Below are 27,609 nucleotides of genomic sequence, written 5' to 3'. Positions count from 1 at the left end.
TGTCTCCCAGAAACCTGCGGATTAACAACGACCCCAATGTTCTTTAACTAAACTCATTAGTCTAAATTGTTCGCTGGCTTGGAAAAATGAATGACATGTCTGCCAATTGATTCTAATCATCATCATGAATTTCTTTGATACCCAAAAAGTGTTCTAACAAAATCTGAAGTTTGGCCTAATTACCAAATCTTCCATTCCACCAACATTTTCTTTTTCTTTTTCATTTCCTCCCTGTTCAGTTCAGTGTTCATTTCCTTCTTCCAGAATCTCAGAGACCAGAGCAATCTACCTGTTTCTGTTATTCTAGTAAAAAGGTCTTTTAACCCATCTATGTCTAGAAGGGCTAGCTCAGCTCCAGGCTTTAAAAGTTTGTAACACCCTCCCCACCCCCACCCCCCAATCAAATCTTTTTGAAATGATGATGCAATGGGGTATTTATATTCTGGTTTCTGACAGCATAAGATCCCCCCGCTGCTGTTCTGCTGTCATGTTTTTATCTCCTTTTGATAGTTTTCTTTTTTTTTTTTTTTCCTTACCTATCAAATATCAATCTACCTTAAAAAAAAATGATAGGTGATGACAGATAGATGATCAAAGTTATCCAAAGAATGATTTCTAACCGTCCAATCAGCCTTGACCGTTCAATCGCACTTCATTTAAAAAAAAAAAAAAGAAGAAAAGGGCACCCCTGAAAACCAATTGCGAGAAAACGTCAGTGAATCATTTTTTCAGTTTTGCATTGATTGCTGCTCCCGCTTTCCCTTTCTTCTTTAAACAAAACAAAAAAAAATCTCACATTTCTCCAAACAAAAAAAACTTCCTCCGCTTCTACTAAACGATTAAGGCAGTTTTTGTTATGTCATCTCATCTCATATACCAATTAATTCAAACATCAAACATCGATCAATAAATTTCAGCTCCTGTTATTGGTTGTGTAAGGTGGCTATTTTGACTCACCATTGAGTCGGTCGGTCAGTCGCATTGGCCTTTCCACTGATTATTAACATCTTGGCTTTGCCAACCCCCCCCCCCCCCCTACTATTAAAAACAAAACAAACACTTAACTGCATTTCTTCATGTATCACGTGTAAAGGGAATTGAGCATTTCTTTTTCTTTCTTTCATGCAGTAATTGGGAAGCTATAATCAGATTGTTTCCTGTTACTTATATTTGTTTGCCTTTCGGAATGACTTGTTTGGTCATAAACTTGGCAAATTGAGTGTATTATCACACATTAAGGGATGACTCTGCTTTGAGAAGAAAGTGGAGCCAAGGTTTTCAATCTAGGGTTAGTTAAAAATAACATACATGGGGTTTAACTGCCAAGTCATCATTTTAATGCATTATATTTATCATGCATGGTATCTTTGACTCTTAACATTTTCAAAATAAAATCATCCAATAATTTTGATACACATTTAAATTGATGTTATTGAACACCCCCAAATTTACAGAAAAAAAAAAGAAAAAAGAAAAAGAAAAACCAAGTCCCAACATAAACAACATGCATTGTTTAATCTTGTTGGATTTGGATTGAAGATGTACAAAACCTTTTTCCAATAAAACTACTTGAATATTGGATACGTCGACAAACTTCATTACAACTACAAAAACATCAATTCGTTTGACAGAACAATATATTTAACTGTCGGTCATGATTCTGGTACAACGACAAACCTCGAAAAACCTTTTGGATATAGTTAATAATTACCACAGTTTTGTTTACAAGTTGAAGAGCTGGCAGGGTTGCAGTGGATGAGGGAACCTTGCTGTTTTGTTCCAACCCAAACGGTCTAATTCTCACAGGAAGTTCGTGAAAACAACCAATTCATCAGTCACCTTGTCAGGACCCTAAAATCATTTTCTTTTCTTTGTCCTGTCACAGTTCTTTTGTGACCTCTTGCCTCGACAACAGCACCTGAACATTATTACAAGATCAAGGAGATAGAACAAAAAAAAAAAAAGTCGAAGGGTTCACTTCTTAAGAGAAAGGAATATTAATGGGAACATAAGTAGATCATGAATCACAATATGCATGGTGGACCACCTAGGAGCTCGTCTTCGCCACTCGAAAGACTTTCATTATTATTATTATTATTATTATTTTTGTGATCTAAAAGCCTCTGGCTAATCTATAACTATATTTGCAAATGTCTGACGGGACCCCTTTTGATTCTGTGTTTTTTTCCAATTTTGTTGATTGTTGGGGTTTTCTGTTAGGTCTTCATATGTTCCATGCAAAATTGATATCGAAGCTATATGGCCTTGCTCCAATTGCTTGTCCTTTTCCTTTCAATTTCCTCACCATTTTTTCTTTCCTTTTTCAATTTTCCCTCAATAATCAAGTTCTTAGGTCTTAGAGATTAGTTGGTTTTTATGTACCATAAAAAATTGCATTAATTAACGTTGAAATCGAGTAAAAAGAGGACAAAAAAACATGTTGGAGGCATTCACGTGTCTCATCTTAGGAAAATTATGGAAATTGAATTTTTCAATAAATTCCATGCTGTTTATGATCAACACAATGAACATATGTACATCGATGATATTTTATTAATACTATGACTAATGGCTATTTCTAGGATTTGTTCAACATTAATTTAAATGTATATATAATGAAGATTTAACTTTAGAATATTCTTATAATTTGGTTGAATACAAATATTGTGAGCATCGAATATAATATTACAAATTGGTTTTGATAACTTGAATATTCGACATGCATGCCATAAAGAACAAATGCCTAATATTTCAGAATTGTGGACTGGCTTTCATGGTAAGTTTGTTTTGTACCTTAGTAAGTGGAAACAATATGCATGTTGGATGTCAAAGATGAATAATTAATTAACAAATCAATTTAATTTTTTTTTTTTTACAACAAAAATATTTCATAATCACAATGTCATTTTTGCAAAAAAAAAGAAAAGTGTAATTAATAGTTTTTTAAAAAATCCATTATATTTAAAAAAAAATTGGATGAAAAAGAAAAAGATTAAAGAGCAAGTTGGTATATTAGGTATATCTTAAGTAATTCAAGGACGATGAGGGGTTTGGACCATCCATGACTGAAGCCATTGTTAGGATCGTTAACTTCATAATTATTTTCAATCACAAATAAATAAATTATATAATCCATGTTTCTTAACTTTCAATTAAAATTATTTTTATTATCTTTTTGCATAATAATGATTGGTCCACACATGGCTGCTACCCTCACTTCTAACCACAGCTAACATTGGAAGGTATTCCACAGCTATTCTAATCATGAAGGCATCTGTGTTTCTATGCTACCATATCAACCAGCAAACCTACAGGCAGTATTCAAACACCACTAGCCTTGAAAAATCGACGCTCCACACAGCCCTGCTAAAGTTGCAGTCCAAAAAAACATGTTTCAAATTAAATATTCTCCTGAATGACCACAAACAGGACATAAAACCGCAATCTGTATTCCCTTTTGATTGATAGCCAAAGTTGTAGGTAAATTTTCATGTAAAAGTAGCCACATGAAATATTTTACCTTAGGGCTTAGGCAATACGTAATCTCGACTGCCATACCAATCGCCATAGAAGAGACCTGTGATTCACATCCATTACCTCTCGTCCCACCAGTCTCCTGGCTGTATAGTAATTAGCAGAACGCACCATAAATTGACAAGAAACTGCATCATTCTATAACAATAAATCTGGAGTTGCATTACTTCTCAGACGAATGTTAAGAACAAGGTCAGCATCTGCAGGATACAATATCTCCCTCACCGTATCAGGTTGCCAAATCCTCCTACTCTGGTCTATTAAACTGCTCACATGCATGGGAGTGGGTTGTTGACGAACCAATGATGAAGCTTCATAATCAGCTGGTTTTTTAACCATCTGTCCTGCCATATGTCTACCATTGCCCCAGCTCCAATCTTCCATCTGAATCCATCTATCTTCAAAACCTCCTAATTTCCCTCCAACAAACTACGCCATAAAAAAGATGGATTAGTACCCAAAGTAGCATTCATAAGCGAGCTATTAGGGAAATACTTGGCTTTAGAAACCGAAAGCATAAAGAAGTCTCATTATGTGCCAATCTTCACCATTGCTTCGCCAGCAGAGCAAATCCTAGCCCATATTCTATCTTTAATTGCCTTGAACTCTTGTCGCTTTATTCTACCAACAATCAAAGGCAACCCTAAAGACCGATACCTGGGTAGCACTTTATGAACCCTAGCACCCCATCATAGCATCCTTCACTCCTTCACTCGTGTAAGAAAAAACTGAAGAAAACAGTTGAGTTTTCCACATTCACTTGCTGACCACAAAGCATTCCACGTAACACCCTTCACCCCTTCACTCGTGTAAACCTTACACTCCTGCACACTATCACGAGAAAAAAGAAACTGCCATCCGCGAAGAGTAAATGAGAAACCCGAAGACTATGTCTTGCAACAGCCACTCCGGTGATAACTCCCTCCCTATCTGCCCTATTGACACAATGAAGAAATGAATATGTTGATAATGGATCTCCCCGTCCAAGACCTCCAATCGAAATAATCCTACCGCATTACTTTCCAATATTGATCACTACAGAATGTCATAATCAATTTAATCCATCGGTCAGAAAAATCCTTCTGACATCCATCATCGGAATCACTTTTTCCGAATAATGAAATTCGACCCTATCATAGACATTACTCATGTGGGTTTCAACTTCATTGTACCACTCTTCCTTGCTCTTTTATTTCTCACTGAATGAATAATCTTAATGGCCATAGTACCATTATCAAAAATTTGTCTCCTAGGAATAAAAGTACTTTAGTTTTCCCGAAAATCATTGGAACACAAATTTTTTTTGTCTATTAACGAAGACCTTGGAAAAAATTTTACAAAATCACATCACACAAAATATCACATTTAATCGTGTGTATATCTTAATATATAAGTAAATATAATGGTGAAAAATTATAACTAGATTAATTTATATCATATAATTAATTGAGTGTATATCCGAACATGTATTCTTCCTGTATGAATTTTGTTATATTTTTTATACTTAATTTATATATAAATTAAATAAATGTGTAAATCAGTTTATGAGCAATGGTTGCCTGATGATGGCTTTTGGGTGAAGGTAAGTTGGATTGATGGTGGTCTCGAAGATGAGCTAGGACTGGTTCATACCTGTAACAAGAAAGTACGATCAAAGGGCGTTGGAGCATGAATTTTTAAAATGCACTCTAACACTCAAAGTCAATCAAGTGTCTAGAGTTTTTTGAAGGAAGAAAGTAAGTTGCAAAGAATGTTAAGGAAGCATAGAGAAAAAGGGTTCAAAATTACTATACTTAAATCTCTTTTTTTATCTTATAAATATATGATATAATGGACGACGATTAAGTAAAATTGTTGACAATTGATGAAAATTCTACATAAAACTCAAAAAAAGATTACGCAGAGTATTTTCTGAATGTCGATCATCTTTTACAGTGATTTGATAAATTGATCGTGTACTAATTTAGTGGATGGGAAATTGATCTTATTGATTGAATGGACCTTGTTGATCGAGTGAGTAGGTATAACGCTGCTGATAATGGATGTTTTCCATGGTACGTCTCTCGTTTTGCAAGCCTCATGTTTCACCAAACGTAAATCAATGGGTTTTTCAGTTTCATCACTATCTGCTCAAAGTAATTCTTTTGTTCCAAAGTCGTACTTAGACGTGTTCTCGGACTGAGTTATTCGTCCGTTTTCCAAATTAAGTGCCTCATTTTGTAAGCCTTATTTCTTAGCAAACGTAAATCAATCCGTTTCTCATTTTCATCATCAACTACTCAGAGTATTTCTTTTGTTCTAAGTCATAATTAGACGCGTTCTACAACTTAATTATTCGTCCAACCTGCATGTCTGATGGGATTAGGATCTAGTTTTGGATAGAAATTTTGTAATAAGAATTTCGTTTAAGATATTAAATTATTAATAAAAATATTTTTAATTTAAATTTAATTTAAATATATATAAAAGATTAAAACATTAATTTTAATATTTTAATATATATTTTTGAAAATTTCAAATTTCTTGAATTTGACGGACCGAATATTGGACATAACCTTTAGAAAGTAGACTGAGTTTGACTCGACCCAGTGTAACCTCTACTCGTAACCCCCAACTAGGAAAAAATGAAGGAGAGAGATTAGAATAATTCTCGAATTAATGGTTGGTTCAAGGTTTACATCCAAAACTCTTTCATTGCCTTTGTAGAGTAGTCATGGGATAAGGAGCGAGCCGAGCCGCCCCGTCTTAATTACGTGAAACATATGGTACTATTGATTCCTCAATTTATGATACCCCCCAAAAAAGGAAAAGACTTTGTTAAAGTAAGATGGTTTTAAATCGTTCGTAATTTGTTGATGACTAAAGTCGTGCAAAATCATTTAATGTGGTGTTTATAAGTGAATTTTTTTAAGAACATTTGTTATGATGTGTCAACGTTTAATTTATGATTTAATTTATCTTCAAACTTTTAAGTTAATGATTAAAAGCATTTGAAATGATATCAAAGATTTGATTTTGAATCAAAATTTTTTTATTTATTTATATTAAAATTTTATCCTTTTGATATAATCAAAAAAATTTGTGATTTAATTTAATTAATTCATATAATTATTTTTAAAAAATAATATTAATTTGTTTGAAATTTAAATATTAATATTTATAATTCTTTTTATCTTCAATTTACATTTTAAAAAATAAACTATAATATTATCAAAAAAATATCATTTATTTTTGAAATTATAATTATAAAAAAATTACGTTCATAATATAAATATTACATTATTAAATAATCAAATTAATTAATTAATTAATTAACTAAAATTTAATTAAATAAATTTAAGATAAAATTGAATCGATGATGTAAACAATAAGACTTGACCCTATATATAATCTCTATCATTCAAATAGTGCAAAGATATAATTTTATGTCGAAATGTATAGTTAAATTACTATTAATTATTACTGATGAAAAAAGTTTTAGATATAATAATTTAAAATATATCATTGTGATATGATATAAATATAAGATACGAAAATAATATAATTTAAAATTTTAATAATTATTATATTTATATTTAATAAATTTAAAAAATATATTTTATATTTTTATATTGATACGAATTATGACACGTAATTTTTATATAAAAAATAATATAAATATATATTTTTAATATTTTATATAAAATAATCTAAATTTATAATGGCACAAAATTAAAATAATTTAAATCAAAACCGATTCAAATTTAAAATAATAATTTTATTTATTCGTCCACCTTCAATTTGGATGCATATAAATTGTTAAAGTATTCCACGAAAAATTTTCTGACATCATGAATAGAAGCATGTTAGACATTAACTACATCAACGTGGAAAGCAAGCAGATATGAATAAAAATTATTAAAAAATGAAGATATGGCCAATGGTTGAATTCTCGTTGACTCCGGCATTGTGGTACTAAACATAGTAGTGTTTATTATTGGATTTGTTTATTCTATTATATTTTACGACAATGCATTATTAGTAGTATACAGGGATTTTGAGTTATAAAATGGGAGGAGGTATCACACTTTCATTCCATAAATCTTTCCTCGTCATCTTAAAATTTGAATAAAAAATTATGATCAATTTTCAAATTTTAACTTTTGGAGTGTAATTTATTTTTTATAAAAAAAAATTACAATTCGAGTTAAAATAGATAATGTAAGTACCAAAATTTAAATTTTAAATTTAATGAATATATTTTTTAAATTATATAAAATAATTAAATTGAATCCCAAGTTCGAAGTGTAATTTATATTTTGCATATAAAATTAAATAATAATATTTAGGATTTAATCTGATAAAAATTCTTATAACATAGTTAATAATAAGAAATGAGGACATGAAAAACAAAAGTATTTAAAATATTTCTCCCTTCCATGAAAGAGTAGGATTTTAGCAAATCTACATGAATTTCTTGACAATGTATGTTAAGCTTCTCTCTCCATACACAAAGAATTTCCATGCTATATTTTGGTATAAAGATTAGAGAGAGTGAAATAATAGAAACTTTTTTTGCAAAAAATAATAATAATAATGATAATAGAAACTTTTGTTAATTTAATTGACAAAGTCATAAAAAAAAGTCTTCTACTTCTAAGTATAGATTTTATTTTGTGGGATGATTAAAATATTGACTTTTACTTACTATTATAACATCAATGTTGTTTCATTTGGGTAAATCATAAACCAATTTTTTTTCTTTGTTTCTCCAAAATAGAACAAAGCAAAAACAACAAATTTCAAAGGACCTTTACATGAAAGTGCTTTATTCTTCAATGATCTTTTCTAAATCATATTTCTAATTAATCAATTTCTTTTGGACAAAATATCCTAACCAACTCAAATAGTTGGAAAGAAACACTTACAAAAGATAAATAAAAATGGATGATTTTCTCAAATATGAAAATGATGTTTTCTACTTTTTTGATCTTTCAGACTTTTCTTGATAGAAAAGATGAAAAAAAGTGAAAACAAAATTGTTAATTTAATAATTGTGTTATAAATTATAAAAAATAATTATAAATTTTAATTATTAAATTACCAAAATTTTCATTATTTTTAATAAATAAAACTCTAATGCTAATAAATAAATAAATTATATGCTTCCTCCTCATGGGTGATCATCTCAAAATATGGAAGACCCACCCGAGATAAACATTATATTATCTATACCAAAATGTGGCCGATACATTTCAATTTTATCAAAATACGATATATTTGAGGATAATATTTTATATTCGATTTGATATCGAATAATATCGGTTATTTTTATTAGTTTCAGTTTGTTTCAAAAAATTTTGATGAAATAACATGTTTTGGACAATACGTAAATGTGAAATATATTTTGTAATTTTTAACTTATTTTTATTATTTAACTATTTTAACCAAATAAAAATAAAATTAAATGATAAAATAATTCTTAAAAGTAGAGTTTCTTTATTTTTTGAAACCAAAGTTTATAAATATTTCAATTTTTTTTAAGAAAACAATTATACTCCTTTTATTAGGTTTAACAATCATAAATTTTTTATTAATTTTTTTCATCTCTTTATTTTTATCTTAATATTTATATGAAAAAAATACTCATTTAAATATCATATGATCATATTAAATGCTTAAAAATATCATGAAAATTTTATGATATTATTTCTTATGTTTTTAAACTTATTTATTTGATTTGAATACATTGCATATTTATTTTATAGCTTATTAATAATATTATAATGTACAAGTTCATGCATGTTTATAAATATGTTTGTACTAAACTGAAAATTTTGAAATAATATACCAAAACAACTAATATCGGTATATACCATATTTAAAAAAAAAAAATTGGCTAATGGTGTTCTTATCCAAAAGGTAAAAAAAAAAAAAAAAATTATTAATGATTTTGTAATGATATAAGGTTATTAAATTTTATTCGAAATGATTCAAGCAAATTTATTTATATAAACTATAATAAACTTATAAAAAAATTATTGATTTATGATCTCTTAATACATTTGAATTTAAATAACAAAGACAATATTAGGTATATAAAATGATGGATAAGATAAGATGATAATTTTATACCAGTTTGATTTTTATCTAAAAAAAGAAATAAAATTGCAAAGAGGATTAATCACCCTTTTGATATGAAATGATTTAATCCTATTAAAATATAAGAGATTATTTTTGTGAATTTACATTTTTTTTATTATATTTTTAAAAATTACATCAACAATTTAAATTGTATAAATTTTTTTTTAAAAAATTTTGATCAATAAATAAAATTATTCTATCATAATCATTACACACATTAAATATAAGATAAGATATCATTATTTAATTTAAGAGTTTATATTTGATATACTATCAGTGTATAAACTCTATATATATTAATAAATCAGACAATGACATCCCATTGATTAGTAAATATCTATCATTAAAATAAATATATAAAAATTAATATTTAAAAAAAATTAATCATTGATAAGATAATATTATTAAATTCACTGATAATATATAAAGATAATATATCAAATATAAATATTTTATTTTATTTTATTTATAATATCATATTATCTCATTTTATTATAATTTTATGTACAAAAAATATCTTAAAAAAGCAAACTCTTTTGTCCCATAATCAAGACTATTCTTTACTTTGGTTTAGTGCTCCATTTCCAAAGCTTCCCCTCAAATCAAAGATTAATTACAACTAAAACTTCGGTTGCACAAAAACTTTAGTTTTAATCGCCCAATGTATTAACTTTTTGTTGGATAGGGATCTTAAAAAGGATTTAGCATATAGTTCTATATTTATATAGTTAATTTTGAACATTTATTATTATGGTCTGATTCAACTTCCATTATGTTAAAAAATGATCAAGCTCTAATTATAGAATAAATTATCCACTAACCAAGAAAGAAAATATTATTATTATTATTATTATTAGCACATTAAAAAATTTCAAGATTCTCTTTTTTTTTACTATTTTCTTGTAAATAACTACATTAAAAAAAAAAAAAAAAGAGCATAATACTTAATAATTTTTTTTAAGCATTTAAAACAAAATCGTCAAATTTTGGACCAAAGGACCACTCCCTACAAAAATAAAAGAAAATGGCGTTTATGTAATTAAAGTGAAAATGAAGGGCAAAAACAAAACAGCCACAAAATGACGCACCAGTACCCGCCCATTTCCCAGACGATGATTCCGTCACGTCACGATGAAAACAAAAGAAGGAAAAAAAATGGTGGAAAGAGATAATATGTTTTGGAATCCCGATATTTTGGAGAAAACACAAGGGTATATTCGGTATTTAAAAACTAAAAAGAAAAAATAAAAGTAGTAGAAGTTGAGCTGGTTAACAGGTACAAAAACATTACAATTGCCTTACACACTCAGAGCATAGTGAGCAACGTTTCCCTAGGCAAATCCTCTTTCATCTTCTCTCTTTCAAATTCCCACTTTCTTTTTTTTTTTTTAAATTATTTTTTAAAAACTTTTATTTTCCTTTTTTTTTTTAAATTTTTAATTCTTCCTCTCTTTCACTTTGGGTTTCATTTCATTTAATTCTGTCTCTCTGTATCTTTCTCCTTCTCTCTCTTCTTCTGTGCTGTTTGCGTTCGTAGGATTCCAGTTCCCACATTTCTCCTAACACAAAGCACGGGAAAAAGAAGAAAGTTTTTAAAAACAGAAAAAGCAAAAACACAACAAAAAACGAGAAGAAATTTGTCCCCGGAAATGTTCATCTCTCCGGCGTCGTTTCGGGTTCTCTGTTTTCATTCAGTTTCACAAATGCAGTAAGTTGAGGAAGGAATCGAAGAGTAAAATATAACAGAAAGGAAAAAACGTAAGACATTTTTTTTCAAGTAAGAAAGGGAAGAGAGTTCAAAGATGCACGAAGCACTGTTCAATGAGCAGAGCGGTGTTGTTTCAAACACAAAGAAGAAAAAATCCGACGAGGAGAAAGGCCACCTGGTGGTTGCTGCTACTACTCCTACGGCTCACCATCACCGGACCCGATCTCAAGCCACGACTAGGCGCGTGACTCCTACGACTACCGCTGCAGCGTTCGTGACCGCGGGTACAGGTGCTACTGTCGAGAAACTCCTCCCCAACGGTGATCTGTATATCGGTAGTTTCTCCAGTAACGCGCCACACGGAACGGGAAAGTACCTTTGGAAAGACGGGTGCATGTATGAAGGCGAGTGGCGTCGCGGGAAAGCCTACGGGAAAGGGAAGTTCTCGTGGCCATCTGGAGCCACTTTCGAAGGCGATTTCAAGTCGGGTCGGATGGAAGGATTCGGGACGTTTGTCGGATCCGACGGGGACACGTATCGTGGGTTTTGGAGCTCCGACCGAAAACATGGCCACGGCCATAAACGTTATGCCAATGGGGATTACTACGAAGGATCGTGGAAGAAAAACCTGCAAGACGGACACGGCCGTTATGTTTGGAGTAATGGGAATGAATACGTCGGGGAATGGAAAAACGGCGTTATCTCTGGTCGTGGAACCCTGATTTGGGCAAACGGAAACCGTTACGACGGGCAATGGGAAAACGGAGTCCCTAAAGGAAATGGAGTTTTCACTTGGCCGGATGGAAGTTGTTATATCGGAGCTTGGAACGAAGATAACGTGAAGAAAGTTCAACAGTTAAACGGAACATTTTATTATGGGAACGACGGGAAAGAGCATTGTCTTAAAGGAGAGGAGAGTTTGGTGGTTATACCGAGGAAAAGATCATCGGTAGATGGAAGAGGAAGCTTAGGGGAAAGAAATATGAATTTTCCGAGGATTTGTATATGGGAAAGTGATGGTGAAGCAGGAGATATTACTTGTGATATAATTGATAATGTGGAAGCTTCGATGATTTACAGAGATGGGTTTAGGCAATTTAGAAGAAATCCTTGTTGTTTTAGTGGGGAAATTAAGAAGCCAGGACAAATGATTTCCAAAGGCCATAAGAATTATGACTTAATGCTTAATTTGCAATTGGGTATCAGGTGAATTTTTTTGGAGGTTTTTGATGGTGAATATATGTTTTTGATCTTTGGATTCGGGGGTTTGATTATTTTTGGTGATTTTTTTGTTATAGGTATTCTGTTGGGAAACATGCTTCGATGGTGCGGGATTTGAAGCCGACTGATTTTGATCCCAAAGAGAAGTTCTGGACGAGGTTTCCACCTGAAGGATCAAAGCTTACACCGCCTCATCAATCTGCGGAGTTTCGATGGAAAGATTATTGTCCAGTGGTGTTTAGGTATGTTCCTTACGCTTTAATTAGTTGGTTTATCTGCAAATTTTGAGGATAAAAATGGTCTTAGTAATGGGCTTGCTTGTTTGCATACAAGTGTCCATTTATTCTGTTTAAATAATCTTTTGCTTCCACTCTTGTTACAATTGCTTTTTGCTAAGTTGGTGAATGGATTCCTTTTGGTATTTTTAGACATTTGAGGGAGCTATTCGAAGTGGATCCTGCTGATTACATGCTAGCTATTTGCGGGAATGATGCCCTTAGAGAGCTTTCTTCTCCGGGGAAGAGTGGAAGCTTCTTTTACCTTACTCAAGATGACAGATTCATGATAAAGACAGTAAAGAAATCAGAACTCAAGGTTAGTTGCCAACCCATTTGACGTCATGTTAAAGTTGTTATTTGTCTTGATGTATTAATTTCTCAAATGGCATTATTAAAAGCCGGTAAATTGTTTGTTTCTCATTTTTCACATTACTTTCTTGGTTAAACTAAATATTTTTTTTTATAGGTAGGATGATTAGACTAAATCAAAAGTTTTATTAATTATGTCAGGTCCTTATAAGGATGCTTCCAAGTTATTACCAACATGTTTGTCGGTATGAAAATTCCCTTGTGACAAAATTCTATGGTGTGCATTGTGTCAAACCTATTGGTGGCCAGAAGGTAAGTGTATGAAATAAATTGAAAATAAAATGAATTACTCATATTCAAGGTTTTGTTCATTGATGAAATTTTCTCACTTGTTTGATAACTATTGTTGTTAAATACCAGACTCGGTTCATTGTGATGGGCAATTTGTTCTGTTCTGAGTACCGAATCCATAGACGGTTTGATCTTAAAGGATCCTCCCACGGCCGCTCAACTGATAAGCCAGCAGAGGAAATTGATGAAACCACAACCCTGAAAGACCTAGATCTGAATTTTGTGTTTCGCCTCCAAAGAAATTGGTTCTCGGAGCTTATGAAGTAAGCTATTTTACTTCTTCCCTTACCATCGCTCCCTCTCCTCTTATGTTCCTTCATCCCTCTCACATTTATCGTTAATTTCCTCTAACCAAATGGTGGCAGGCAAATTGATCGAGATTGTGAGTTCTTAGAGGCTGAGAGAATTATGGATTACAGTCTTTTGGTTGGACTACACTTTCGTGATGATAATAGAGGTGATAAAATGGGGTTATCACCGTTTCTCTTGCGCACTGGTAAGTTTATGGACAATCATACTATTTCATATGAAATCTGAATGGAGAATTTCTGTTGCAGTAAGAATACATATTTGATTATGCGTGCCTTATGCAGGCAAAAAGGATTCATATCAAAATGAAAAGTTTATGCGTGGCTGTAGATTCCTTGAGGCAGAGTTACAAGACATGGATCGGATTTTAGCTGGCCGGTATGTTTTGCTGTCTCCCTTGATTTTTGTGGTTCAAGTTATTTGCCTATTATAGATATGGAATTAGGCAAGACCTCCCCCCAATGATTAGATTTTTAATTTCTTGGTTAACTGTTGATCTTATGTGTTGTCACTAATGCATGTAACGTTTATGTTGGGTTGTGTCTTTCCGTTGTGGTGGAATTTGCCAACATTTGGTCTAATTTGATCATACCCCATGAAATAATTGAAGGTTGATTATGTTGTATGAGTGATCTTGTGGGTACAATTCAGAAAATCACAAATTTTTGTGGGGCATGTAGCAATTGTGTTTCTTTATGATTCTAGATAAGAACCAAGGGTTTCCTTGTTTTTTGTTGCCAATTATCATGTTTCTCTCTAATGATTCATGAACTTGGTGGACATGAATAATGGAGAGTGCAATTGAAGCTTCTAAACTTATCATTAATTATTCTCTTTAAATATCTCTTTTCCCTATAATGATTTTGATCCAGCACTACAGGACATAGCATTTTTAGATTTGCCTTGGTAAAAAATTGTATTGCATACAAGATAATTTTAGGGAATTAAATCTGAAATGAGCATGCTAGTTAGATGCAATTCCAAAAACTCATGCTCTGTATTGATTTTTCTAGTGTGGTGAAAGAAAACTTACGGTTTTTATTAGAGGATGAACAACGCCGACTGAATTCAAATTTTGTATGTAATTTTGTTTTATCAGGAAACCATTGATTAGGCTTGGAGCAAACATGCCTGCAAGGGCAGAGCGAATGGCGAGAAGAAGTGACTTTGATCAGTATACTCAGGGTGGAGTCAGTCACTTTTCACGTAGTGGTGAAGTTTATGAAGTAGTCCTATACTTTGGCGTCATTGATATCTTACAAGATTACGACATCAGCAAGAAATTAGAGCATGCATACAAATCCCTACAAGCTGATCCTACTTCAATATCAGCCGTAGATCCAAAACTCTACTCAAAGAGATTTCGGGATTTTATAGGAAGAATTTTCGTCGAAGACAGGTAGCATCATGAGAGGGCAAATTGGAATAAAATATCTTGCCTGTCTAGTCAGAGAAAATGCGACTTCATTCTTGACTTTACCATTCTGGAGTGCTAATGCTGGTAATTATGCAGCTTCTGTTACTATCCTCGAGCTGATACTCCACGGGACACACTTAAACAAGCCACTGACTGGCTGTAAATTTGTGGGGGGTGCTCCGCGGCGGCAGTTTTTTTGAGTAAATGGTGATGTCTGAATTTTGAGGATCAGCCCATCATCATATCATTATATTGAAGGCGCAGGCGCTTGTACATTAAAAGCGGGTAGGGAAAAATGGATTCTGGTGGTTTCCTTTTTTTTATAATTATTTATCTTCTTTTTTTTTTTCAATTTCCTTTTCTTGGGGTGAAATTTTTGTGGTAACCGAGGAATGTGAATTGTGAAGATTTGAAAGATAGGTATAGGGAACAGAGAAGATGTTTCCCAGAGAGAAGATTCAAAGTGGGGGAGGAGAGGAGAGGAGAGGAGACTTGGAATAAGAAAGTGTACAGCTTATAGAAAAGGATGGAATAGTTTATGAAATTTCATGATTTTTTTTTTCTGTGAGATATATAAAAGTAAAAAAAAAAAAAGAATTATTTGAATCAGGTTGCCAGGAGAGGAGAGGAGAGAGGGGTCCCATACACCCATGGGATCTCTCATCTCTCTCTGTCTCTCCTTTGATCAGTTGTGTATATAAATGGGGCAGTGCCATTGTAGTAAAAAAATGGGGTTATTGCTTTGCTTTTGCAGTGAAAGGGAGGCATTGGGTCAGGAAAGGAAAGGGGTTAGAGACATGAAAAGTAGAGAAAGCAAAGAGAAAAAGATGCCCTTGTGTTTCTTGTTCTTCCCCTCTTTGTTTACCCTTCCTTATTCTTTACTGTTTCTTTTATATATATATACATATATATATATATTTTCTAGCAAACTCTGAAGACAGATTGGAATGGTCGAATAAGAAAATAAAGAAATGTTTGGCAAAGCAAATTTTAGGACAAACAGGAAGACCGTTGACTCCCAAATAAATTTAATTAATCAATCAACCCACACCATTTTTAAAATTGGGGATGGTTAATCTTGTCATAAATTTGTGTAAATTAAACCATTGGGAAGAGTGAGGTTACTTTTTCACTGAAGGTGAAGGTGGGGGCGTCATTTGTCAAAGTCTGGCTCAGGGATACAGTGGAGTTTGCCTATCTCTTTGTTTTTTTATTTCCTCGTTTGGGACCTTCTACTGTCTGATTGCTCAGACCCAAAGCACGGGTCTGGTGATCAGTGGGACCGTTGGCATATGATCTGTCTCTTTGATCAATTCCTTCCCACCCAAAAAAAAAAAAAAAAAGTGTTTAGATTAGGTTATCTCTTTGACAAACGTTTTCATTTGTCAACTGATCATCTATTCATGCCCGTTCTTCCTCAAATCAGGATCAGTTCTGACTGTTGAAGTCAAGAATGTTTGGTTTTGCTTCTCTTAATGTCATCCTATTCTTTCTTTCGTATAAAAAAAGTTGGATTACATTTTGGAGTATATAAATATATATAATTTTTTTCTTTTGATATCTAATTTGACTTTAGATCTTAGATTTTTTTTTTTTTACCATAGTCATCATAAGAATGTTTCAAATTATGCAATTTTTTATGAAAATCAAAATAGAAAAAAATTTGATTCCAATAATACCAAAAATAAATCATTTCACTATTCCATTTTTATTCTACTGGATGAAATTCAATGAAAAAGACTTTACTTAAAAATTGGGTTGTTTCTTAAATTTTAGAAAGCATTATCCAAAGAAAAAAAAAACAGATTCTGTCGTAAGGGAAAATTGAAATGACATGTATGATTTATCCTTAATTGGCAGAGTCAATCAGCCCATAATTATAAAATAACAGTAAAAATAATGTATTTTTCAATATAAAAAATAAAAATCAATAATAATTTAAATAGCGTTTTAATATAGTTTTTAAAATTTTTTATATTAAAACAAGAGAAAATTCATGCATTTAAAAAAAATCAATTTAAATATATATTTAAATTAATTTTAACCGATGATTATACATTAATTAATTGAACACAACATAAAAACATGTGATAGAAAGAATCCAAATTTTCATGCTATTGAATGGAGTATATAGTGTGCACTCTCTACTCATTCACATTAAAGTATTCAACCTTATATTAAAAATCAGTTAACATTCATCAATGTTGTCCACGAATGCAGATCTTCTGAAACGATTTTCTCGAGAACCAAACAGTGAAAAACGTGAAAGGTGGGAAAGTGAGTGCGTGGAAAAGAAAGTTAAAAAATGGGGTGTGGTACTACCACTTAGTAGACTATAGGCCTGCCAAATTTATCAGAGACAAGGGTATATCTTTGCTTTGCTGTGTTGCAATTACATGCATTAAAAGCATAACAAGTAACAAAGTAAAATAATTTTTTTTAAAAAAATTATCCTCAGTCAAATTTTGTACGGAGAGATTTGGTATCATCTGTTTTTTTTGGGCTTTCTTTTTGTCGGGAGTTGAGACCATTTTCTTTCTTTCTTTTTTAGTATTAAATATTACTAACAAAATTAACGAAGAAAATTTAATACTGCTTCTACCGCTAAAACATTACACCTCTCTCTGTCGACGCCGTCTCTGCTTTACTTGTTTCTTTAACACTTCGAACCAAATGTTTTCTTTTACACCCACCACCAAACTGTCACTTACATTTAATTCACTAGCTTAATCTCCTCTTTTAAAAGAAAAAAAATAAAAATTAATCCTTTTGTAACCATTTTTGTTGTCGATATAAAATATTAAAAAAAATTAGTTAATCAATGGTATTAAAAAATTATTATAAATGTAACCGTATTTGAAAATAATTTTTTGGTTATAAGGAATAAAATTTATAATTATATAAAATATTAACAAAAATAATTAATCAATTATATAAAAAAATATAATAAATTTTCACAATGATTTACCTAACGATAAGTCGGCACCCAGATTGTAGTAATGAGTTAGGCGGCTTTCTTCAGCAAAGTCCAAAGTTTCCATATCGAATTTTTAATTTTAATTATTAAATTCAATTTATGATAATTTTAAATAAAAAATTCTTCAATAATAGGACAAAAAGAATAATTTGCTGAAATCCTTAATTTCTTTCCATTAATTTTTTCGGTTTGAAATATTAATTTGCCTTTTAAAGAGGTACCCTTTTTTTGTGAAAGCAAAAGCCGCCACATATTTCATTTACAACAAATTTTATTCTTCATTCATGAAAAGTTCCGTCTAACCTAACTTTGACAGTAACTCAAATGCACTTATTTTGTTCATTTCATTTGCTTTTATAAGAGAGAGGAGAAGTTTTCGAAGCATACGGCATCTTATAAGGGCTTGAAAGTGACAAGAAACACTCTTTGCAGCTTACGAAGGTTGCAACATTTCATTAATCTTTGTTCTCTTTCAATCCAAAAATGCCGCAAAAGCCCAAGTTTCCTGCATTTGTTGCAATCACATTATCTCTCTCGACGTGCAGGAATATCAACCATTTAACCCCAGTACCTGAACAACTCGGCCCGCCATGAAATATCGAAGTTCCCTGCATTTTTTGCAATCACATCATCTCTCTCGACGTGCAGGAATATCAATCATTAAACCCCGTACTTGAACAACTCGGCCCGCCATTAAATATCGAAGATGTAGTTTTCATTTCATTTCTCAAACACCTTATCAGGGGAAAAAAATATCATTGAGTATCTTTTGCATATCCTTTCTAAGATTTTTTTTAGGGTCTCACCATTTTATTTATATATATGAAAAAAAAAAGGCACGTTAAAATTAAGGGAGTTGGGAATAATGCAAACTTTTTTTAACTTTAAAGCTAAAAATATTATAGATATTTCATCGATTCTTATGTGAAATCCCTCGATCACATACAAATTTTAACAACATAATATATATATATATATATATGTATGTATATATATATTGCAATGAAAGAATCAAAACTTTTTTATTGTCTCTACTTATAATATTTTATAAAAAAATATATCTATAAATTTATTAATTTTATCGATGAAAAATGTGATTATGAATGATTTGGGAGCATTCAAAAACATTTTTCCTTTAAATTTTTTTATTTTTTAAAATTTGAATTTTGTAGTATCCATTAACAATGTACTTAAAAAGGTGGATCCCCATACTATGTTTTACAGTTTTTTTCTATGACTTAATATTTTTTGTGCATTTACTTCTTGTCGGTAGATGTGTATATTTACTTCAGAATATAGTAACTAATCAATAATAGTACTATAACTGTAAATTAATTAACTTCATCGATCTCTTACTAGCTTTTGCTGCTTTAAATTGTGATGGTATTCTGTTATCAACTCACTTGTGTCGATCGATATCCTTAAATTTCAAAGCATGGCTTTCATGGCTCAAAATCCAAGCCAAACTAGCATCTATCCCTACAAGCATATATCTCCTATATAGGTACCATGACACTGAGACGTTAAACGTGGACTTTGGGTTTTCCACTGGCCTTTGTACTTTTTTTAAAAAAAATTTCTTTGTAGTAGTTGGTATTTAATTATGAGAATATCTCAATCCGCTGGCAGCAGCTAATTGAATGGGAATTAAGAATGATGGTGAGTGATCACATGCAAATAGTAGGTGTTATGTATTGCCTTCGAACTGAACTGTTATGTTTTTAATCACTCTGGTCCCTTTGGGTTAATGCCTAGAAAACAACCCCCCATAACGTCACCAACCCAACTCCCTGCGCCATGTTCTTCAATTATAGGACTTGCTTGGGATTGGTTGGAGCTTGGAGTTTGGCCCTCCAGGGAATCAGGTCAGTTTTCATGTGCCCGTGGAATTTTTTAATTTCTTTGAGATATCTGCCTGCAACTATGGATTTGATCAATAGATCGCATTATATTAATGACCTAAATCTAAGCCAAACTAATTATCTTATCTGAAATCCCTATTAATCTTATTAATTAATTACTTTTAGTATAAGTGTTAGATGGTAGGAATTGATCGTTCACTTGCTTCTTTTTTTTTCTTGTAATAAATGGTGTTTTATGACTCAACTGTTCTTCAGCCTTTAAGGAGTGAGGTCTGGGTCCTATGTATATCTTACATATTCTTTTTTTCTTTGAGACAAAGTGATATCTTTCTCTTAAAAAAAAAAAAAGAGCTCTTTAATTTATTTTTAATATATAAATATTTCAAATAAGAAACTGAATTGAAGGGATGAATGACCACCAAAATTTTGCAGCAATTTTGTTTAATTTATGGGCGATTGTGGCATTGAAATTAGACAGTTTTTCCCATTCATTGCGGTTAAAATATCCAAACTCACCCTTGTAAGAGTTGAGATATAGATTAAAAAAAAAGGAGTATTATATATCTAAAAATAATTTTTAAAAAATCTATGATAATTGCAATATAATTGAAGAATTAGTGAATGGCCGCCCTTATTTATTCCTCAACATTATTCAAATAATTCTTCAAATCCAAACCCCAAAAGATTTAATGATAACTGAATAAAAATTACTACAATTTTTTTTATATAAATCCAAGTCATTACTATCATTTACTATTCCATGGAAGAGAAGAATGAGGGGTTGTGATTTTCTTATTAAGCTCGCATTATCAAAATCCATTTAAGAAATATGACATGACAAAAGAAAACCAATATATTTTGATACATACATACATGTAATATATATATATATATATATTCATATAAAGATGACAGATGTATAAAAATTATCTGGGTTTCTCAAGGAGACGTTGATAAATCCAAAGGGTAGCATGCAATGTTGTGTTTGACCACAACGTGAAACACGTTGCCAAACATATCTGTAATAATCTAAGCATACATAATGACATTGATAAAGACTAATGGGCTCATGGGTTCAGATCCTCAAATGGTGTGCGGGCCTATGTCGGGAAAAGGGAATAATCATACAAAACATAAGGGTTGTTTTGAGGGGGATATGGTGTTTCCCCATAATTAATAACTTTTTATTCAGCAATTATACTTCATCCACCCAAACCAAAAATTAAAACATGTATAGGATCCGATTAACCGGTTATAGATATTATTTAAAAAATTATATTTAATTCATTATTTTATTAAATTCAATAAAAAATAATACATTAATTATAAATTTATTTTCTTAATTAAATATCATCTTAATCAGCATTATTAATACTGATTAGTATATTTCATATATATAATACAAGAAAAAAGTTGTTTGAATTCCTAATTATAATGTCCCCATGATGTCCAAAAGACACGTTTTTTTTTTTTTTCAACTTCAATACTTCTATAATAAGGCAAGGTGGCTTGGTTGGTTGCATTGAATCGCCGAATTATCTCTAAGATTTCTTTTTCCTTTCTAGCCATCAATTTTCATGGGAAATTGTAAACTCTATGAAGTAGAAAGTCAATCTCAAATTTTTTTGGTTTTGTGTAGATGTAGAGATTTTTTTAATGAAATTATAAATATAAAAAAATTACAGTTATAATCAAATGTTATGTTTATATATTAAAAAATTATTAAATAATCAAATAAATTAATAAATTAATCAACAAATCAAAATATAATTAAATAAATTTAATATAAAATTAAAAAAATTCATATATAATAACATTTAAACATAAAATCAAAAAAATTAAACTTTAAAATAACGTTCTTTCAAGTTTTAACTTAATTATATAACCTTTGTACCTTACTACTTTAATTAAAATAAAAAGATAGGAGTAGTAAATTTTTTTTTTATATATAGTTAACGTTGTTTATTCATCCTTGAGAAACATGAAACAAGCAAAGTCTAATCACATTACTGGCAATGTCTGCTGGTATGTAACCTTAAACTGCTGATTTCAAAGGCTCAGTCTAATCAAACAGAATTGGCCTTAGCTGTATGGCAGTCTAGTAGCATTTTGGGGGCTTGTTTCTTGGATCTTTCGGATTTCATATAATTACAAAGACAAAGCGGTTGGATCATTACTCTCATGCTTATTAATATTTTACATGTAAAATGAGAGAGAGAGAGAGAATCAGAGAGAATTTCTTGACATGTCGAATTCTGATAAGAAACTAACAAACTTTCCACTTTGAAATCAAAGGCAGGGGCGGTGTCCCTTACCTGGCTAAGCTGTCCAAATTTGAAAATAGAAAGTTAGGCCAATATTGGTTTTACAAATAAACAGAACTCTATCATCCCCAACACAAGGGGACACCTACTCAAACTTCCTCAAACATTGCCTCCTATTTGTTATTTTTATTCAATTTCCTACCCATTAACAAATACTACCTAAGAAAAAAAAAAAAAACCCATTATCCCTTTACTAAATGAAAACCAAGGTATCACAATAATATTGTCTCAACTTCCAAAAAGGTGTAGTGTATAATACAATTTTTCGGTTCCACAAATTAGACTTTCTTTCCCTACCTGCCTCCTTTTGTTTTTTCTGCTTTTTTTTCTTTTTTGGTTTGTTTGCTTTAAATTCATTTAGTTTACTCTAACAGCTGACAATGAAAGAAAAAGCAGTTCTTCCATTTCCCTTATCTTTTAATTTGGAAAAGTAGAGAGTTTCTCCTAGTTTTTAATAAAATTTATTATATGGGAGAAAATCTGTAAGTTAGCCAGCTATATATGACAACTACCTTACTCATAATAATAGAAATAATTTTGAGTGATTCCCTTGATTTTCCAAGATTGCAACATCGTTGAACAGCACCATAGATGGCAATGGAACAGGAATTTTGGAAAGAGCCTGTTGTTGTCAAAATCGCAGACAAGTGAAAGTTGAGTGCCAATGGCATTGGCATTGGCAATAGCATCCTTTGAGGGACAAACAGAAACAAACAATTCCAAAACAGGAGTGAAAGGTATTGGGCTGTTGATGTTGCTGGTTTTGTGTGGCTTATAATTCAGTAAAGAAAATGGAGTGGACAACAAGATGGGAACAATGTCATCGTTGTTGATTTAGAATTTCATTTTTTTTTTATTTTTTTGTTTTCTTAAAATAACATTCTTGATGTTGGACAGAAATTATTATAGTGACTTATCTGAATCGGATTCAAAAAATTTCTCTTAAGAAATTTGCAAGCTTGATGATTATCCCGATTGTGGACACGATCTATATATGCATAAAAAATTAATTTAGCCTTCAATTTTATTCTAGTTGTAGAGGATTTTATTGAATAAAAAAGATTAATTTATTGACTACTGAAAAATATATCTTTTTTTTTACCATAAAATTAAGTTTGTTCCTCAACAAATCAATGTTAAATATCGGGCAAAATTCAGTTATATTTTGAAGACCATATGAAATTTTTTTACCATTAAATAAACTATCAAAAGCTGTTGACAGGAATAGCACATTCAAATTTTTTTTTTTTTAATAAATTTTTTTGGGATAATTGAATAGTTCATTCAATTGATCATAAAATATTGACAAAAATTTATTCAAAGATTATTGGAAGATTCATCATTGAAAATTTTCAAATAAATATCCAAGCATGATTTAGTAGTTATAATCTGTGGTTTTTGAGGAAAGCTTTATATTCAGTGGAGGACAAGCCAAAGGAGGAGAAAATGATTCAAGCCATGGATGCAACAGAAATCCTTGATGATAGGGAGCTCAAGAGTAAGAAATTCTTTGGTGTTGTTGACATAGTCTTCAGCTGTATAACTCATTGGTTAATTGGAAGTAATTGAGGAAGTCCTTCCCATCAACATTCGTGACTCCCAAATGGAAGAAAACTTACCTTCCAAGCACTAGTTGCTGTGATTCTTTAAAGGGGCATCGTCATGCAAAGCTTGCTGCGGCCTGCAGCATCCAGAATATGAGAGATTACTGTAGCAAACACAGTTTAAGAATTTAAAACTTGGTCCACAAAGGACTTGCAAAATGGGCTACGATAGGGCTCTTAAACACTTAGGGGGGTCCTAACTCAATTTGTGATGAGCAACATGACAGACCAATTTTTAAGCACGTTGGGCCACTGACTCTGCTATAAAACTATTTCAATTATTGGGCTTTTCCATTTCCTTCCCCTGGCAGAAATTGTTTCGATTTGCAAAATGAAATCAACTTTAAACCAAGTAATTGTTTTGCACCAACTTAAATAATTTTTGCATTATTTTCTTATTCCCCTTCCCTCGGTATAATAGAAATTTAAGGTTATAGTGTTATTAGCATAAATTTAACCCAAAAAAGTGTTAGTGCCTTATTCACATTGTCTCATTTTAACCATGCATGCTTGATTTTCAATTCTAAATAACCATGCATGCTTGATTTTCAATTCTAAATACAGTTTATCTAATTAATTTTTTTATTTTTTTAAGTTGAAAATTAATTGATTCTTAGATAACTCAGATGCAGCATTACATTTAATTAATACTGATTAAGTAAATTATACACTGGTAATTAACATGAAACTAAAAGTGTAAAAATAATAAAAGAACCAGGTAAGTACTAGCTAGAGAATTACATGGTATTATGCAGTTTCTCAGTTCCCAAATGGTGTTCAATTAGTTCCCAGTGTAGGGGGATATAGGTCCAGTGAAAAGACAATATACTTGCAATGAGCAGGCGAGAAATCTTGACAAGGGTCTGTTTCATTATATCTATTTATCAGCAAAATATTGTATTCTTTTTGTCTGTCTGATTTTGATTATACACAAAATTAGAAAGTCTTTCAATCCAGTTTTTTACTTTAAAGGGGTAATATTAAAATTTTTTATTTTCAAACGAAACTATTTATGTGAAGAAAAAAAGTTGTACTAAATTTATTTTATTTTATTTTTTGAAAGGTTGATAGCTCTTTTTGTTTCCACAAAATCTTTCCATACCAGTTGCAAATGGGGTTCCCGCTTGGCTTACCATTCTAAGTTAAAGAATGGCATGAAATGACAGACCATTCACTACCAGTCAACCCACAACAGAACTGAAAGAGTGAAACCGCCTTTCAAACCATAGCTTAGAACCCAAAGCCAAGCCCGTTCTCGTACTGTGATTTTTGCCAAAAACGCACCAAGGCTCGTAGGGTTAAGGGGTGCAAGCTAAAAGCCTTTCCAGGGCAGCAGAGTCAGCCTCTACTGATTTTTTTTTGGTTTGCATGGCTCAAAGGTAAAGAAAAGAACCTTGACTATCGAAGCAAAACAAAAACAAACACGGTGTAGGACAGAGTCGACGGTGCGATAAAATGGAAAGGGTTTTGACAGGGAAAATTAGAAAATCGTCCATTTTGCTCCTGGGGATTCTCACACCAATCTCCAAACTCTAAAAAAGAAAAAAAGGGGAAAGAAAAGGTCCCTTCTTTCATTTACGAAATGTCTATTCTCTGTCGTATTCTTCCATTTAAATAATTCCCTCTCTTTCTTTCTACCATCTATCATTTGCTTCACTGAACTGTCTGTAAGACAATATTGCTTATGGCTGCCTTTAGTGTGAAGACAAACTGATGGCATTTTGAGATTAAAAATAATAATAAAATTTATTACAATATTAATTTTGATAAAATTACAAATAATAATAATTATTATAATTATAAAATTTTTTTATTAAAATTAATATTTAAATTTAATTAATAATACGATAAATTCAACTATATAAAATCAAAATGAGATAGAATTTTAACCCCCCGTTTAAGTGGCTTATTTCATTCGCGAAACCATTTCTCAAATATAATCATGTTTGTCTATAAATGATCCCATTTCTCAAATTTATTTTAATTTGTTTAATTTTATCAAACCAAATAATTTATCTTTTGAAATTTGAGTTTTTCTATACAAACACAATCTACTTAATTTCAAAATAATAAAAAAATGTAATTTATTAGGATGTATGAACATGTGATGTATATCTTTTCTGGCCACTATTATTAATGCTCAATTTCACATGCATAAAAGATGACTATTTGCTCAGAAGAATAAAAAACTAAAAAAAATAATGGCATGGAATGTCATATCTATTAAATGAAATGAATAGAATATAAATAAATTTTATTATATTCATAAATTATTTATTTTATTAATAAAACTTAAAATATTTTTGTATTATTTATTAAATTTATTTTTTAAAATTTTCATCAAATATTTTAATCATTTATACTCTTATAAAGATCACAAGTATTTTAAACTTTAGCATATACCTTAAAAAAGGAAAACAAAGTAGGGCAGATACTACTACTAAACAGTGTAAATACTGCAATGATTTACCTAAAATATTTATTAAATTTAATAAAGGCATAAAGGTAAAATATTCTTAAATAAAAATTTAATAATTATTTAAAAATTTAAAAATTTATTAATTAAATTTTAAATTTTTAAATATTTATTTTACTCAATTAAAATTTTAGTTTAATAAAAATAGTTAAATTTTTAATAATAATTTAATTGATTATTGAATTTTAATTCAAAAATTTTTTCTTTTACCTTTAATAAACTTCGATGTCTTCAACGAAAATTAGGAGTAGATAATAAGTGTTTATTTAAACAGCTACTTTAGTCTTTAACAACTCATGATTAACAGTCTTTTGCCATTCTTAAACCTGGCTACAAGTGAACTTTCAATCTTCCAACAGTTAATGATTTTTCTTAAACCTGGCGAGATGTGAACTTTCAATCTTCCAAAAGTTAATGATTTTGCTTATTTCAGAAAAACCTTCGAGAAAAAGTAATCCACAACACGACCATGTGTCATCTTTCCCAAGTAAATTTTCGTGATTGATTGCATCGTATCCAGAACTAAAAAAATCACACTAGCCCAAGATTAAGAAAAAAATTTTGCTCAATCATTACTTGGTACTGTGTTTTTTCATTTGTTAACAGCTGTTCAAATACATACGAACCTGAGTTGAAGAAGAGTACAAAAATACGCTTCTGAAATGAAAAGAAAATGAAAATAGATTCCAGAGGTGAAAACTGAAATGGCGATATGCCCCGCAGAGAACAGATTGCATAGAGAATCAAGGATAACCTCTGACTCTCTTTCTCTGTCTCTTTCTATATCACGCCGCCAAAACTCACGTTGGGTTTGTCATGTAATGGGGGCAGTACGGGGCAAGCATTAAATGGATGGTCATAACCAGAAACATCCCATTCCAACTTTCACCATTACAGGGATTCTCGTAAGCCAAAATCCTGAAACTTCCCTGCCAGCTGTGCCATGCTAAAAAAGCCTGAATAAATCTCCTTTTCTCGTGTTCTCAATGCATCTGTTTTCCTCCTATTCCAAATTTTCTTACATCAAACTATGCTTGGGACCTTTCCTGTATAATTCAACTTATCCATCCAGCTACAAATAATCTGTTCCTGAACCTGAAAGAAAAAGTCGGTTCC

At 30.9% G+C, this 27,609-nt stretch overlaps 1 protein-coding gene across 1 annotated transcript; it reads left to right on the top strand.

Moving 5' to 3' along the window:
• Window positions 1–10,957: 10,957 nt before the first annotated feature.
• Window positions 10,958–15,825, top strand: LOC111301603 (phosphatidylinositol 4-phosphate 5-kinase 1-like). Its single transcript, XM_089758324.1, has 8 exons — window positions 10,958–12,571; window positions 12,664–12,828; window positions 13,015–13,180; window positions 13,375–13,485; window positions 13,594–13,787; window positions 13,890–14,020; window positions 14,118–14,211; window positions 14,933–15,825. The coding sequence occupies exons 1-8, from the start codon at window positions 11,460–11,462 to the stop codon at window positions 15,234–15,236; spliced, it is 2,277 nt and encodes a 758-aa protein (XP_089614450.1). The 5' UTR covers window positions 10,958–11,459; the 3' UTR covers window positions 15,237–15,825.
• Window positions 15,826–27,609: the final 11,784 nt, after the last annotated feature.

Source organism: Durio zibethinus, chromosome 3, assembly GCF_047325235.1.
Source record: "Durio zibethinus cultivar Kanyao isolate XHJ-2024 chromosome 3, ASM4732523v1, whole genome shotgun sequence".
Taxonomy (NCBI): Eukaryota; Viridiplantae; Streptophyta; class Magnoliopsida; order Malvales; family Malvaceae; genus Durio; species Durio zibethinus.
The sequence above is the reverse complement of the archived record's forward strand: the minus strand, read 5'-3'. Positions and strand labels throughout refer to the sequence as shown.